The following is an 18,100-nucleotide window of genomic DNA, read 5'->3' on the forward strand; positions in this document are numbered from 1 at the left end:
TACATGCAAATTAAATACTGTAGTATATATTATAGTAATTACTGTAGTGTTTTTGTGGTCTAGTATTTACTATAGTATTCTACAGTATACTACAATATTCTATAGTAAGTATTACAAATGATCAAGGTATACTACAGTGTAGTATAGTATACTATAGTTTACTACAGAATTCTGTAGTAAGTACTGTAGTATTCTATAGTAAAATAGTACTTTTTTTATGTGGGGAGACTATGTATGATGAGATGGGGGACTCTGTTGTCATTACTTGAATTTAGTCCGATGTTGAACCAAAGCCACTATTGGGTACCCGGAGAGTGACTTTGCTTTCTGTACATTTCACCACAACCCTTTGTGTGAAACAGAGGTGTCTGCTGTTGTCTGGAACATGCACAGCAATGGAAGCACTTTTCTGGGACCTGCCTGGTTTTCACGGCGATTCCCATGAAAGTATACTGAACTAAAATATAAACGCAAATTCATTAGGCCCTAATCTATGGATTTCACATGGCTGGGAGGGCATAGGCCCACCCACTTGGGAGCCAGGCCCAGCCAATCCGAATGAGTTTTTTCCCACAATGGCTTTATTACAGAGAAATACTCCTCCGCACACCCCCTCCCCCCTCTGACGATCCCGCAGGTGATGAAGCCGGATGTGGAGGTCCTGGGCAGGCGTGGTTACATGTGGTCTGCGGTTGTGAGGCTGGTTGGACATACTGCCAAATTCTCTAAAACAATGTATTATGGTAGAGAAATTAATATTAACTTATCTGGCAACAGCTCTGGTGGATATTCCTTCAGTCAGCATGCCACTTGCACGCTCCCTCAAATTGAGATGTCTGTGGCATTGTGTTGTGTGACAAAACTGCATATTTTAGTGGCCTTTTATTGTCCCCAGCACAAGGTGCACCTGTGTAATGGTCATGCTGTTTAATCAGCTTCTTGATATGCCACACCTGTCAGGTGGTTGGATTATCTTGACAAAGGATAAAATACTCACTAACAGGGATGTAAACAAATTTGTGTACAATTTGAGATTAAGGTTTTTGTGCGTATGGAACATTTCTGGGATCTTTTATTTCAGTTAATGAAACATGGGACCAACACTTTACATGTTGCATTTTTATATTTTTGTTCAGTGTACATTATGTAAATGTATGCACAGAGAGACGCGCACATGTAAAGACCGTATTGTGACAGGCATGTCTAAGTTGTACATAGTTACTTTAGAGTAACTGCTTTGAGTTTCTATTTTGAGCTTTGAGTAAAGCCCTGAATGGACTAGGATATGGGGGCAGAAGTGCCAAAGTGTGCATGTACTGTATCTACTGTATTGCACCACTGTTGCAAAGCTCCGTCTGTGAATGGGTCAGTTGCCAAGGTACCAGGAGAACTGCACTGTTGCATTCTTACTCAAGCCTTACACTTTACTTTCATGATCATGTTTGTAATCTATATGATGCCTGATTCTGTTCCTCTGCCTCATGTCCCATGGCCATTTTGAGTTTTATTAGAATTACTAGTTTTGTTGCTTTAATGTGTTGTTTCAGCAGTCATGCATTACTGAGCCGTCCTTTAGCTTTTATCTGTGTGTCTTTACAATGATGTAATACACTTTTTTCCCCACAGGATCCCAAAGTACTTTACGAATAACTTTTCTTGAATTTCTTTCCAAATCTGTATTGTTTTTTTATTTTTTATTACATGATCATGTTTTCCCATATTAACTTAACAAAGAACACATTCTTGAAGTCTTGAACCTGTTGCCCCTTCACTCAGCAATGCAGAGTATGTTCTGTACTTTTTCCTCTCATTCCTGTTTAAACACTTGGCAGGGCTTACTGCATGCTTTTATTTACAGTATGTGGGCATGTCCAGTTTAGGAACAACATTGCAGTCGTTTTTAAATGATTATTGGACAATTATTGCTTTCATTGGCTCCAGCTGCATTTTGCTGTCTGTTAACCACAAATGGATTATTACTTTGGTATACACTACTGTTCAAAAGTTTGGGGTCACTTTGAAATTTCCTTGTTTTTGTCCATTAAAATAACATTAATCAGAAATACAGCGTAGACATTGTTAATGTTGTAAATGGCTATTGTAGCTGGAAATGGCTGATTTTTAATGGAATATCTACATAGGCGTACAGAGGCCCATTATCAGCAACCATCAGTCCTGTGTTCCAATGGCACGTTGTGTTTGCTAATCCAAGTTCATCATTTTAAAAGGCTAATTGATCATTAGAAACCCTTTTGCAATTATGTTAGTATAGCGGAAAACTGTTGTGCTGATTTAAAGAAGCAAAAAAACTGGCCTTCTTGAGACTAGTTGAGTATCTGGAGCATCAGCAATTGTGGGTTCGATTACAGGCTCAAAATGGCCAGAAACAAATAACTTTCTTCTGAAACTCGTTAGTCTATTCTTGTTCTGAGAAATGATAGCTATTCCATGTGAGAAATTGCCAAGAAACTGAAGATCTCGTACAATGCTGTGTACTACTCCCTTCACAGAACAGCTCAAACTGGCTCTGACCTTCTAGGGATGCTGACCTTCTAGGCAGAGTTGCAAAGAAAAAGTCCAGTGTCTGTGTTCTTTTGCCCATCTTAATCTTTTATTTTTATTGGCCAGTCTGAGATATGGCTTTTTCTTCGCAACTCTGCCTAGAAGGTCAGCATCCTGGAGTCGCATCTTCACTGTTGACGTTGAGACTGATGTTTTGCAGGTACAATTTAATGAAGCTGCCAGTTGAGGACCTGTGAGGCGTCTGTTTCTCAAACTAGACACTAATGTATTTGTCCTCTTGCTCAGTTGTGCACCTGGGCCTCCCACTCCTCTTTCTATTCTGGTTAGAGACAGTTTGCGCTGTTCTGTGAAGGGAGTAGTACACAGCGTTGTACGAGATCTTCAGTTTCTTGGCAATTTTCTCGCATGGAATAGCCTTCATTTCTCAGAACAAGAATAGACTGACGAGTTTCAGAAGAAAGTTATTTGTTTCTGGCCATTTTGAGCCTGTAATCGAACTCACAATTGCTGATGCTCCAGATACTCAACTAGTCTCAAGAAGGCCCGTTTTATTGCTTCTTTAATCAGCACAACAGTTTTCAGCTGTGCTAACATAATTGCAAAAGGGTTTCTAATGATCAATTAGCCTTTTTTAAATGATAAACTTGGATTAACAAACACAATGTGCCATTGGAACACAGGACTGATGGTAGTGTATATTAATACATGCTTTGGTGATCAGTTCATTTTCAGTTGAGACAATTCAGGGAGTGATTTGAACTTCTAATTCAAGAATGGAACAAATTTGAAAATGGATTCAATCAATGTATTGGAATTTCAGAATTGACCCCAACCCTGAATCCATTATAGGCTTTATCTTCAGCATCCTGTCTTTCTATTATGAAAATAGAAAATGACAGTACAATGTTGTCAATCAGCTGTTACCATTTGACTCCTTAGACTTGCCTTGCTGTATTGTTATATATTGACGACTGAAAATCTATTTATTTCTGTTTTCATGATTGTATTCTCTACTGCTGTGTGACTCAGCTGGCTGAAACACTGTTTGGTCTCTGTCAAATATTTCAGCCTGTCATTACCTGGTAATTTGCACTTTGGTCAAATGTCTGTCGATAAAAACTGTATTTGCAATCGTATTTATAATCATTTTACTTGTTTAGTCAATTGATTGTGTAGTTGGTTAATTATGTGTAAACTATTTTCAGTGACATATTGGATTTGGCTTTGTATAAATAACTTGATTAAATGTACACACCTAAATAAAATCAGTAATTTATTTATCTTTAAGCACCCAACACAAGGGTGGACAGGTGAGTAACCAAGTGATAAGGAAATTACATCTTTATTAGAATGTGCACACAATTATTGTCTCACCCTACTACAGGTCAAAGTATTAACATGAGCATTATTTTCTATAAATAGAGGGCCAGATTTCCAAAAATAGGCTGTAGTGGCATATGGTGTGCAACGTTAATTCAATGAAACTACTGAACTACCAGTTGAAAAACGTGTTTATGGTGGCCCAGAAGGCAGTTAAGTTAGCCTACCATATGGTGTGCTGCACGAGTTTGCGATTTCAGATGGTGACCCTCAGCACACCCACCAAACGGGAGCAAACATACTTCAAGGCTGTTGAAGGACGGTGCGCACCGTTTTGGGAAAACGTGTCATTTAGTAGGCCTACAAACCGTCACGCATTGTAGCAAACGTTGAAGCGAACTGAACGCAACCCCTGTACTGTAGAGATGTTGATTGCCTCCCACCTTACATTTGCCAGTCTTCAGGTAGGCTACATTCCCTGTGATTTGAGAACAAGAAGGTATGTCAGCAGGTAATTTGCATAGATCGCCGCCCCCAATGCTTTCGTTGCGTAGTAATACAACACAAAGCACACTCTCAGTTCTCACTCAAGGAAGTTCAGCATTTCAGAGACTGGACCTAGGTAAATTACTCTGCTACAATATTTTATGAAGTAAGCTATTCGATTATCTTCGATAATAAAAGTTCGCACGCACTCATTATCTAACCAACGTTTCTGCCTGGGTGGAAGTTATTCTTCGCACTCGCAGCAAGATGTCTATTCACAATACCTCCACATTATACAGGACCGTCAGCGTCTCGTCGGACCCAGCCACCACAGTTTTATCGCAGGGCCAATACATCGACGGTTACAGAACTATGAGTGTTTCATCTGCTCCGGTACAGTATGGAATCGGTAATGGATACGAGACCGTGCGCTACCTGATGCCCGTTCAGCAGGCGATTCAGCAGCAGCAGATGCAGTATGTGCTGGTCAACCAACCCTCCCAGGTTATGCAGCAGATGGTGTCACCTGTATGTTTGCAGAATATCCAGAGGGTCAGTGTAAATAGTTCAGAACAATCGGACATCTACCGACAACAAATTGTAGAGGTGAGTTTTACAATACACTGTATGATGAATATTGATTTTGTAAAGAAATAGGCATAGTGCCTATAAGAGTATAACAGTTTAACATTCAATAATATTATAAAATGTATCTTAAGGATGTAGAGAACTGTTTACAATTCGGCATCATCTCTTAGGCTACTTATGATCACTTGGGGACCTTAAGAGAATCCACCATCTATGGGCAAATAAAGAGAACAGCATGTCAGTGCAGGTCCACATGACAGGTCTATCATAATCCGCCCATTGTGTATTGACCCAACCATTCGTTCTTTCTTTGATGATCCTGTACAGGAAAAGCCACATGCTTGTTTGTGATAGTGATTTGGCAATAAGGGAGCAACCATTTGCTCCAGTATAACCCTGCACCTGAGAAAAGCAAACAGATGAATGAAGCATCATTTCCTGAATGCTTGTCCACAGGGTACTTATGTTATGGAGCGAGCCTCTCCTAGTCAAGTTCAAACCAGCTGCCACACCTTATAATAAAGCGACTTCTTATGCCCCTCTGATTCAACAGTCCCCGTCATCACTCTATCTGCAGCTGTGTTTCTCTTTGAACTTCTTCTGAAGTTCATCTTCTGAAGTGCTACGTAAATTGAAGTGTTTTTTCTTTAAGATTGAATGTGTAACGTAACTAATTACAGTGGCATGTCCAGAACATTTTGAATGGTGTTGCCAAGGTTGGGCACAGACCCAGTTTAGGGGGGCCATATCATTTTGAACCTTAATCGATGCAAGGTGGATTTTTTTCAATATAATTATGATGGTTCAACGAATTAAAAGATTTGGTACAGTTCCCTGTTCAAATACATCAAATTAATTCCAAAAGTATTGTTACAGTGTTTGCATTCAAGGTCAGCAATTGATATAAGGGTATTAGCATAGTGCGAATCATACCGTGACATTCGGGGAGTCTCTATTTTTTTTAAAACGGGACCTCCTACGTAGTTGGTTCGTGCACACAAGCATAAGGAGAGGGGTGAGGGCGTCGAGTTGCAGAAAAAGGTCTGTCATCATTGTCAAAAGCACAAGAGATACAGGTGCTGTTAGATTGCAATATAATATTTCTGCCCGTTTGGAACAGTGTAACAACACTAAATAAATTATAAGTAATACCAGAGAGTCTGTCATGTAAAGCCTTTTATTACAGCATAGCAAAGTTTAAAAACAGCCGGATTTTTGAAATTGTTTTATCCGACATTTTGCGGTTGTAGTAGGATATTAAACAAACACACAAAAATAGGCAACAGAAGCAGGAACAGAAGCATAGTGCTGATAGGACTCAACTCTGACTGAGGGCAGCATCTATCCGTAGTCTAAACTGGCACACATTTTGGGATTTTTCACACCCAGCTATTAAACTATCCTTTTGTAAATTAATGGAGGTGTGAATGTTTCTGTCCAAGGCTCTCTTCTCTTGCACTAGAGTCCTGCATCGGGCAAAAAAATCAGCAGGTGGGTGGTTCCGGAGTTGATAGAGAACTTGGGAAAATACAATGGCGCAATTACACTTGACAGGATACTTGTGCCTTACAGCCCATTACATAAACGAAGAGTGGGTGTTATCCACCACAGAGTGGGACAGTGCAGCTCAAAACTGCAGATAACATAAGGCCAGCTATTGAGAAAATAATAGGATACTAGGCGGTAACCCGCAAGAACAATGTCTAATTGCTGACACAAAAAAGCAATGTTTGGGGGTGAGTGGATGAGTGTTCCACCAACACACTCATCCAACATATTACTACTTTACTCAAAAATTATCTACAAATGTTTCGCTAAACAAGTGGATTATTTATCTTAAGGCTTTCCTATTCTGAATGAATGATTATATTGAAGATAGAAGCTGCCTCTTAATGAGTTCTGAGAGCTGATCCATTACCCAACAAAATAACATCAATTTATTTAACCTAATTGTTTTAATGACTACAGACAGTAGGTTATTATTCCTCTTTTCAGCATTTGGCTAAAAAGAAACCATGCCATGAATTAAAAACAATATATTTTTATTTTCACAATGCAATGCGACAAATTGACAACTCAAATCGCTTTAAAGAGCCTTCTAATATTAGACAACAAATAAATATACTAAAACAATAACTTCAAAAACAGTCCATTCATCACTGGATTTCTTTAAATTGCTGTGCAGGAAAAGGATACCCTGGGGGCAGTTACCCCAGGGGGCTAGTTATCCCTTAGCACCCTACTTGTGGATCTTGTTGATTCTCTCTATGCTTCAAGAGGCCTACTGTCCACTTGGTAATTGTATGGTTCACCTACAGATAGATTTGAGGTTTCAGAGAGAAGCCAGCTGCGAGCCTGCGAACCATACAATTACCAAGTGGACAGTAGGCCTCTTGAAGCATAGAGAGAATCAACAAGATCCACAAGTAGGGTGCTAAGGGATAACTAGCCCCCTGGGGTAACTGCCCCCAGGGTATCCTTTTCCTGCACAGCAATTTAAAGAAATCCAGTGATGAATGGACTGTTTTTGAAGTTATTGTTTTAGTATATTTATGTGTTGTCTAATATTAGAAGGCTCTTTAAAGCGATTTGAGTTGTCAATTTGTCGCATTGCATTGTGAAAATAAAAATATATTGTTTTTAATTCATGGCATGGTTTCTTTTTAGCCAAATGCTGAAAAGAGGAATAATAACCTACTGTCTGTAGTCATTAAAACAATTAGGTTAAATAAATTGATGTTATTTTGTTGGGTAATGGATCAGCTCTCAGAACTCATTAAGAGGCAGCTTCTATCTTCAATATAATCATTCATTCAGAAGGTTAAACCCATAGGTCTTAGGCCTGCAGTAAATTACATTTATTTTTTAGGTTATAATAATCCATGCCTTCTGGGAATGTTATAAAGTCCAAAAGTTATGGGTGGAAAGTTGGCTGTCAGAAGTATTACAATGTAAATTAACATTTAATCCGTCTGTCTGCATATTTCAAGACATGGCATATGAGGGTGCAGTGAGATACCGCATTGGTTGGATAATACTTTTCTCATCAATCATCTTGAAAAAACGTATACTCAATGCTTTATTATCCAAATGTTGAAAGTGCATGTGCGACAGAGAGAAACAAAATGGTGCAGCTTGAGGCCATGTGGCAGAGAGTGATGCGGGCGCTGGAGATGGGGGGGTGTGAGCAGGTGGGTCTTGGCAGGTGTGATGTAGTTGTCGTTTGTATGTGTATGTTTTGTATTGTCAAAATAATAATAATACAATACAAAACAAAGGAAAAATGACAAGCTTGCAACATGCATCTGATTATTCATTATGAATAGGATTTATTTGATTTATTTCGTTTACATTCTTCATTGTAACCACAATGTCACAAATAATTGAACACATACACACACAACATGAGCAGATTAACTTGGTCAAAACATTTCTTTATTAAAGACGATCAGAAAGAATGTTGGTACTTATTTATTTTTATCCAAACCCACTAATGATTGAGTTACTCAGCTTTATGCTGACAAATATAGCTTTATGCTGAAAAATAGCCTACTAAATAGCCACGCCTAAACAAATATATTAAATTACCTAAATAAAGTAGGCCGCACGTAGCCGGCCGCGACCGGGAGACCCATGGGGCGGCGCACAATTGGCCCAGCGTTGTCCAGGGTAGGGGAGGGAATGGCCGGCAGGGATGTAGCTCAGTTGGTAGAGCATGGCGTTTGCAACGCCAGGGTTGTGGGTTCGATTCCCACGGGGGGCCAGTATGAAAAAATAAATAAATAATGTATGCACTAACTGTAAGTCGCTCTGGATAAGAGCGTCTGCTAAATGACTAAAATGTAAATGTAAAATGTAATAAATAAAATAAATTAAGTAGCTCATGTCTTGAAAATATGGGCAACCTTTTTCCTCTCCAGAATGACGCAATTTACCACAATCTGCCACCATCTACCATAAACTGTCGCGACATAAGCTCGAAACCTTTAATTGAGGAACCACTGTGTGCATGGGCATTTTTTATGGGCTTTATAGTAAAGCCATGTAATTGAACTGTTTTAGCTTTTAATGTGTCATGAACACAACCAGTCATGATGTTTTCATCTGATTTGTCAAACAAATCACTTCAAAAAGTAGGTTAAGTAGGTTACTTGCGCACATTTGTCTACTCCAAAATAAATCCAGCATCTGTACAGTGGGCTGTGCACCCGCCATTTGAATGGAAAGGGACATCTATTACAAACACCATACGTGTAATGACATTCAGCCTACAAAGTGGCATGTATTCATGGATGCCAAGGGAAGCCAGTCTTTCCCCCCCAAAAAATTACAATAAAAAATAAACAAACCTATAAAATGATTTCTCATTCTTGTCTATCCGCGTTTCATAATTTTCCTTCAATTGGCAAGAGGCAGCAACTACAGTGGAGAGAACAAGTATTTGATACACTGCTGATTTTGCAGGTTTTCTTACTTACAAAGCATGTAGAGGTCTGTAATTTTTATCATAGGTACACTTCAACTGTGAGAGACGGAATCTAAAACAAAAATCCAGAAAATCACATTGTATGATATTTAAGTAATTAATTTGCATTTTATTGCATGACAGAAATATTTGATACATCAGAAAAGCAGAACTTAATATTTGGTACAGAAACCTTTGTTTGCAATTACAGAGATCATACATTTCCTGTAGGTCTTGACCAGGTTTGCACACACTGCAGCAGGGATTTTGGCCCACTCCTCCATACAAACCTTCTCCAGATCCTTCAGGTTTCGGGGCTGTCGCTGGGCAATACAGACTTTCAGCTCCCTCCAAAGATTTTCATTTGGGTTCAGGTCTGGAGACTGGCTAGGCCACTCCAGGACCTTGAGATGCTTCTTACGGAGCCACTCCTTAGTTGCCCTGGCTGTGTGTTTCGGGTCGTTGTCATGCTGGAAGACCCAGCCATGACCCATCTTCAATGCTCTTACTGAGGGAAGGAGGTTGTTGGCCAAGATCTCGCAATAAATGGCCCCATCCATCCTCCCCTCAATACGGTGCAGTCGTCCTGTCCCCTTTGCAGAAAAGCATCCCCAAAGAATGATGTTTCCACCTCCATGCTTCACGGTTCGGATGGTGTTCTTGGGGTTGTACTCATCCTTCTTCTTCCTCCAAACACGGCGAGTGGAGTTTAGACCAAAAAGCTATATTTTTGTCTCGTCAGACCACATGACCTTCTCCCATTCCTCCTCTGGATCATCCAGATGGTCATTGGCAAACTTCAGACGGGCCTGGACATGCGCTGGCTTGAGCAGGGGGACCTTGCGTGCACTGCAGGATGTTAATCCATGACGGCGTAGTGTGTTACTAATGGTTTTCTTTGAGACTGTGGTCCCAGCTCTCTTCAGGTCATTGACCAGGTCCTGCCGTGTAGTTCTGGGCTGATCCCTCACCTTCCTCATGATCATTGATGCCCCACGAGGTGAGATCTTGCATGGAGCCCCAGACCGAGGGTGATTGACCGTCATCTTGAACTTCTTCCATTTTGTAATAATTGCGCCAACAGTTGTTGCCTTCTCACCAAGCTGCTTGCCTATTGTCCTGTAGCCCATCCCAGCCTTGTGCAGGTCTACAATTTTATCCCTGATGTCCTTACACAGCTCTCTTGTGGAGAGGTTGGAGTCTGTTTGATTGAGTGTGTGGACAGGTGTCTTTTATACAGGTAACGAGTTCAAACAGGTGCAGTTAATACAGGTAATGAGTGGAGAACAGGAGGGCTTCTTAAAGAAAAACTAACAGGTCTGTGAGAGCCAGAATTCTTACTGGTTGGTAGGTGATCAAATACTTATGTCATGCAATAAAATGCAAATTAATTACTTAAAAATCATACAATGTGATTTTCTGGATTTTTGTTTTAGATTCCGTCTCTCACAGTTGAAGTGTACCTATGATAAAAATTACAGACCTCTACATGCTTTGTAAGTAGGAAAACCTGCAAAATCAGCAGTGTATCAAATACTTGTTCTCCCCACTGTATTTAACCAGAGAAAGCATCCGAGCAAGGGAAACAGCGGCATACTGAGAGACTGAGGAGTTATTTGCAAATTATCTTTGTTTAGGTTATTCTATAGGTTATAACATTTAAGTCATTTAGTAGACGCTCTTATCCAGAGCGATTTACAGTTAGTGCATTCATTTTAAGATAGCTAGGTGGGACAACCACATATCACAGGCATAGTAAGTACACTTTCCTTCAATAAAGTAGCTATCAGCAAAGTCAGAGCTAGAAAAGGGAGTGGGGTGGGGGTCAAGTGCAATTGTGTTGGTTCAGGATTATTATAATTTAAAAAAAATGTGTGTGGGGGGGGGGGGTCGAGGTGAGGAGGGGTATTATTTAAGATGCTCTTTGAAGAGGTAGGGTTTCAGGTGCTTTCGGAAGATGGGCAGGGACTCTGCTGTCCTAGCTTCAGGGGGAAGCTGGTTCCACCATTGGGGTGCCAGGACAGAGAAGAGCATGGACTGGGCTGAGAGGGAGGGCCAAGAGACCAGAAGGGGTTTTCCCATTGACATTCTGAAGGAGGCAAAAATAACATTTAAATGTTTTACATTTAAGTCATTTAGCAGACGCTCTTATCCAGAGCGACTTACCTAGATAGCTAGGTGGAACAACCACATATCACAGGCATAGTAAGTACACTTTCCTTCAATAAAGTAGCTATCAGCAATGTCAGAGCTAGAAAAGGGAGGGGGGTGGGGGTCAAGTGCAATTGTGTTGGATCAGGATTATGAGGAGGGTTATTATTTAAGATAATCTTTGAAGAGGTAGGGTTTCAGGTGCTTTCGGAAGATGGGCAGGGACTCTGCTGTCCTAGCTTCAGGGGGAAGCTGGTTCCACCATTGGGGTGCCAGGACAGAGAAGAGCATGGACTGGGCTGAGAGGGAGGGCCAAGAGACCAGAGGTGGCAGAACGGAGTGCTCGGTTTGGGGTGTAGGGTTGAGCATAGCCTGAATGTAGGGAGGGGCAGTTCCTCTTGCTGCCTTGTAGGTAAGCACCATGGTCTTGTAGTGGATGCGAGCTTCGATTGGAAGCCAGTGGAGTGTGCGGAGGAGCGGGGTGACATCGGAGAAAGAACTTTGGAAGGTCTTGGGAAGGTCACTGTGTGTTGTGACATGCCTATGTTGTACAGGCTTGCATTCAACATATTTTAAGAAGGCAATGAAGCATTCATGAAGTCCAAGATCAAAACGCTTCAGGGCGTACTACCATAGACTTACTACAGGGATTCAGTTGATTTCCTTTCTCACTGAATCACATGGAACACATCTGTTAATCTCTACTGATTGTCAGGTGCATTATGGGTGGAGGACAGATCCAGGAGTTATGTCTGCCAGCTTGATGTTCATAATCACACCATACCTATGCATTTTATTGTACCTGGAATAGGTGGGGATTGAAAGACAGAATTATAGGTTTCTTACTTTCTTCATACTCTAACTAAAAACCACGGCACTCTTCTGTGAAAGTTTCCTCTTAAAAAGGTATTTGGATTTAAAGTGGTGTGTCAAACCAAACGTCAGTTAGCTTTGTTGCCCTGAGGGACCAAGATAATCACTAACCTTCTAATGTTCTTTTTGCATGAATCTGGAAAATGTAGGCTAGTTAGTAGACAGCTCTGCTTCGCGTGCACACAGGAACGTTCTCTCATCTCCTAAATTAGTTCACTTTGTGTTCTCATGAATGAAATGAAAGGTGATATTGTCATTTATCAGAATAGTGTGGCATGATTACAACCACATCTTTAAATTGGACCCCAATCCAAAATGGTAGGTCAGACAACTGAAGCAAGAGACGTGCCGAAACTTTGGTTAGGTACCCATTAAATTGTTGGGAGCATATTTAGAGTGTGCAACTTTCTTTCTTTCTATACAGTTTACCCTCCGTCAGTCAGCACCTCTACAAACATAGAAATTAGCAAACAAGACACTAGTTTGAGAGGAAAACAAAGTTTTCTATGAAAATTATCTGATTATTTAGCTATTGGTTTCTAGGAACCAACCGATCAGAGACAGCAGATGTAGGTGGGCGTGGCCACCCCCCCGGTTTGCACACCTTTGATGTTCAGATGGGAACAGTAATAGTTGAAATAGTAACTGAAGTTTAGACACTGACTGTAGGCCTCACATGTTGCCTATTTTAATATTAACTCCTGCAGAATTAAGTGTTTCTTGCTGTAAAATTATAAACCAAATGTTAATTTTGTCTCAGGAACAGGAGTGGAGAAATATTATTTCTTTCTTTCAGCATCTTGAGAGAATGTGAATGGATGCGCAGTTAGGTACAGTGTTGTGTAGCCTAAGTAGAAGTGAAAATGTTTTCATCTACATAAAAGGTGACAGTATTTCATTTTCAACACATAAAATATGCATCCAATGAAGGATCGTTTTCACAGCTTTTAATTTCCTTTAAAACCGGCCAAACTGACATTTGGAAATTCTGCACGGACAACCTCCCCGGTACCTAAAGGTCCTCACTCCGCAAGAGAAGCAGAAATTAAAGAAAAAACTTTACCAATGTCAACTAGATTATTGATGATGCATTCATTCTATCGATTTATGCAATTTTTCTGGCAAGGCTTTATGTAGTATTCTAGAGAAGGGGTTTTCAAACTTTTCTTTGCCTGGGCGGGTGTCCCTGGCAAACCCAGGGACCCCCATCATATGTTAGCAAAAAAAAAATATCACTTCTTGAATGAATGATAATGGCAAGTAGAAGTAATCAACATTTTAAAATGAATAGATTTGGTAGACTATTTTGTCCTCCCCACATTTCATTGGAAGAGGAAGTGTAAACTCTAACATAGTCTATCTAGAAAGGTATCATGGCGGCGTAGAGAACATTTAGCTGTTGTAAAGGGAATTTTCTGCAATTCTACACATTTTCCCATTGAGCTGAGAGAAGATTTTGCAGTTATGAAGCAAATTTCCAGCAATTCTACACAGTTTGGCCTGAAGCTGAGAGACAATTTAACAGTTTTAAAGCTAATTTCCTGAAATTCTATGCATTTTGCCATGGCTCTCCTAAACTCAAAATCAAGGGACATGCGCTCTGAATGCCCGTAAACCCCCCACCAAAAAACATTGATTCTAGCTGACTGTCTACCTTTTATGTGATTGTTAGTTCTCAAAGATGGTATTATAAAAAAATATATATAGTTCAATATCTTTTCTGCATGCTTTCTATCTGGTTTTGGTCATTTAAGTTGACACTGAAACAGTTTTTCTAACCTCGGATATTACCACTTATATACAGAAAAACCCTGTAATTAGCTCCAATGACTGTAATTTCCTCCACATTAAAGGGATAGTTCGTGATTTTGGCAAGTCTTTTGAGCAAGAACAGCATGCTAACTGTTCCTTTAGACTTCCAGTCATTACGCTAACGCTAGTTAGCATTGACTCATGAAACGTTCTCTAACTTCCTTCATACTGGATTCAGAGACATAAAAATGGTATCCACGATGGTATTTTGTTGCAGCTAGTGATATTCATAAAATAAAATGCACATTAAAAAAATCCTTAATATGTCCAGACCCCCCCTCCCTTGTGGAACCCTTGCAGTGCCTTTAGGGGTCCGCGAACCCCAGTTTGAAAACCTCTGTTCTAGAGCAACAAGTGGACTAACAAATAGCCTACCAAATGTTTGTAATTATAAGCAGAAAGATATCTAAATGAGGCGTAAAAAACGTGTTTTCCCGCACCCCCTTTCCCAAAAAAATTCTGCCGCCCCTGCAACCGATGCCCCCACTGACCTATTTCTGCTCTTCACTGAGTCATCTTTACACATCTGCCCATCATCTGCACTACAGCAGTAAATCTTTTAATATTTTATTACTACAGTATTGCAATTTGCAACACAGTTGGAATAAATCCATGAGGACATTGAGCCATGTTGAGAAATGTTAAGCAAATGAGCAATACTTTTTTGAGTTAGATGGCGCATTTCAGTAGAGTTAGTTATCTGGTTAGATAGATCTGTTTCTGTTTTCGCTAACAGCAGAGTTGGATCTGAATACCAGGCAGAGAGTTACTAAATATGTATTGTCAGGTACAAACATGTAGTCTACTTTTTTATAAAAACACCATCAGGAATGACTTTCATATTTTATCACTGTTTGTCTTTAGGCAACCTGCCTGAGGTAACATCAGGGGTATAACATCAAAACATATGGTGAATGTCTAAGAGATCAGCCTCTGTAGTGGCATGCTGATATAGACTGAAGAATGTTTCTATGTCAAACTTGGGTTTTGCATATAGGCAGCAGCCAGTGTAATTGCCATTTGGATGTAGACAGCTTCTCTCAGTCTCTGGCGTGTGTTCCCATGCTAGACTAACTGCCATTGGTCTGCAGCCAGCCCAGCGATGAGAATGACTGGGTTTGGCATTTTATTGGCACTCTGCTGCCCTTGATGATGAAGATGGGACTACAACCTAGAGGGATGCTGTACTCTTACCTCTAATTTCAGTTGATCGCTCGAGAACTGTTTAAAGGTGTGTGTGTGTGTGTGTGCAGGACAACTGGCCTCATAATGATTTTTTTTTATATAGATCCCTTTTATTTGCATATATCTGTGTCCTGTTTACCTTGTCCCTTCACATTCCTCATTCCTGTGAGGTCCCTCCAGTGTCACATGGGCAGACTATTAGAAAGCTGACACTCCTTCTTCCCACTCTACACAGGCAGGGTAAAAATACCATGTCTGTACTATTACAGTGTAACACTGATGCCCTGGGCCCTGGTTCACACACAGGGCCTTTATAGATAAGGCTAAAATGACCTGACACACTTCCAGGTGTAGCCATGATAATGCATTGCCTTTACGTATTAGATTACAGATGGATTGATGGTTAAACGGGATTCCTGTCTCAGATTCTATAATAAGATAGATTTGTTCGAAGGGTTTTTTATGCGGATCAAATTGTATGTGATACAAAGCAGATACACGTGAGATTTTCACTAGATGTACGGTTGTGTCTGGGTTAGTAAGGGCTTTCTTAAGAACATTTAGGAATTGGAAAGAGAGTGTTGTGTTTTACTTAGGCCTGATCAATGACTATAGGATCAAAGTAGTCTGTGTTTAGTAATTTTCCACTACAGTATATAGACTATAGTAAATCATATGTAGTGCACACACAGAGACAGAAAGCTGGTTCAGTTCAGGTGTCATTGATATGGCTGGGTGTGTAGTGGGGTTTAAGATACATTGACTGATTTGGGCAGTCTCCTAACAGCAATCTTAATAATAATAATATAGCCCATGTGCATGCAATCAAACACAGTAAAATATAAGTTTGTTTCTGCATTCTTCTATAGCACAGCTAACACTCTGCCTTTCTCCTCTTTCTTTTATCTGCTTCTCCCTGCTTTAGTTTCTCCTGCTTTACTATCACTCTCACTCTCCTATAGCATTACCTCATTACATTTACGTCATTTAGCAGACGCTCTTATCCAGAGCGACTTACAGTTAGTGCATACATTATTCTTTTTTTTCATACCCCATGGGAATCGAACCCACAACCCTGGCGTTGCAAACGCCATGCTCTACCAACTGAGCTACCTCCCTGCCGGCCATTCCCTCCCCTACCCTGGACGACGCTGGGCCAATTGTGCGCCGCCCCATTGGTCTCCCGGTTGCGGCCGGCTACAGCAGAGCCTGGATTCGAACCAGGATCTCTAGTGGCACAGCTAGCTCTGCGATGCAGTGCCTTAGACCACTGCGCCACTCGGGAGACTAGTTGAACTCTTCTCCCACACACTCTCTGCAGCCTGAGGTCATAACCCTGCACTTGTGCTCTGCTTCACTTGGAGACAGAAACAGGTTGAACTATATGGAGGCAGATACAGGTTGAACTATATGGAGACAGATACAGGTTGAACTATATGGAGACAGATACAGGTTGAACTATATGGAGACAGATACAGGTTGAACTATATGGAGACAGATACAGGTTGAACTATATGGAGACAGATTTAGGTTGAACTATATGGAGACAGATAGGTTTGACTCAAAGGGTATATGCAGTATATTTTATAACCATGACCTTACGGTGTGGTAACCTATGTGTATTTGTATAGAGACAGAAAGGTTTCACTCAGGATATAAAATGTATGCACTCACTAACTGTAAGTCGCTCTGGATAAGAGTGTCTGCTAAATGACTAAAATGTAAATGTAATAGTCATCCACACCACTGCGCTTGACCTTACTGCCTTTTAACTAGGTGGGGACAGATAGGTTTGACTCAGTGCTATGCCTGGGCAGCAGCAGTAAGTGTTTACAGAGTCTGTTGCGTCCAGCCTCAAGTGTTTCTCTGCTCTCCAAACCGGTTAAGTTGCAGCCAGCGTCAGGGACAGTTAATCCAAGCCTGTCACCACAGCCTCTATCTACCACCTCCCTTTCACTGGAGAAATCACTGGAATGTTTGTATGTCAGACACACCCAGCTTGGACCCAGCCCAACTCAAGGTGTCAAAAAATAAATAAAGCAAACCCCTCCCCTAATGTTACAGGAAGGGGTCGCAGTTCCGGAGCGACCTACTAGGTGTCACTCACAGTCTGGACTAATCATTATCTTATTGGTGTCACCTGTGTCTACCTGTTCACCTGTGTATTTATGCCCTCACTTCCCTGTGTTCCCTTGCTCAGTTTTCTCTGCTAGTTTCTCTATGTCCAGCAGTACTATGCAGTGTCTGATCGGAGACCTATAAACAGGTACTTGAGAAGTGTTCTCCCTGTTTCGTTATTTGTCTCAGTCTTAGGTAGTATTTCATATTTTGGCTGTCAGCCGGTTTTTGGAGACTTATTTGCTCCGCTTTCTTTTATCGTGATAAGTCCGTTATGTTATATTCTGGCTTCGGGACCACCAGTAAATATCCTTGTTTCACCATCTCTGTCTACTGCCTACTGTATATCCTGCACCGCACCTGGGTCACACCTCACACCAACCCTTACACCCAAAGTAAAAATGTTCACATGACTCTCCCCTTGTACTGTACATTTTTTTGCACACCCTCATAGAATTAACTCAAAATAATGTTTATGACCACAAATAACAACAACTGTCGTGACCTATAAATGTGGATATCGACTTTGCCACTTCAGCATGCTTTTGTGGTACAGTCGATGCCACGCAGATTGAGGGT

General features: G+C 40.7%; 1 protein-coding gene across 1 annotated transcript in view; it reads left to right on the top strand.

Moving 5' to 3' along the window:
• Positions 1-4,440: 4,440 nt before the first annotated feature.
• The window catches only part of LOC121579821 (protein POF1B-like), a 58,471-nt gene continuing 44,811 nt past the window's right edge, over positions 4,441-18,100 (top strand). Inside the window, exon 1 of the mRNA XM_041894734.2 lies at positions 4,441-4,935. Within this exon, the coding sequence (XP_041750668.1) occupies positions 4,597-4,935 (339 nt within the window). The 5' untranslated portion in view covers positions 4,441-4,596. The remainder of the gene's footprint in view (positions 4,936-18,100) is intronic.

Source organism: Coregonus clupeaformis, chromosome 13 (genome assembly GCF_020615455.1).
Source record: "Coregonus clupeaformis isolate EN_2021a chromosome 13, ASM2061545v1, whole genome shotgun sequence".
NCBI lineage: Eukaryota > Metazoa > Chordata > Actinopteri > Salmoniformes > Salmonidae > Coregonus > Coregonus clupeaformis.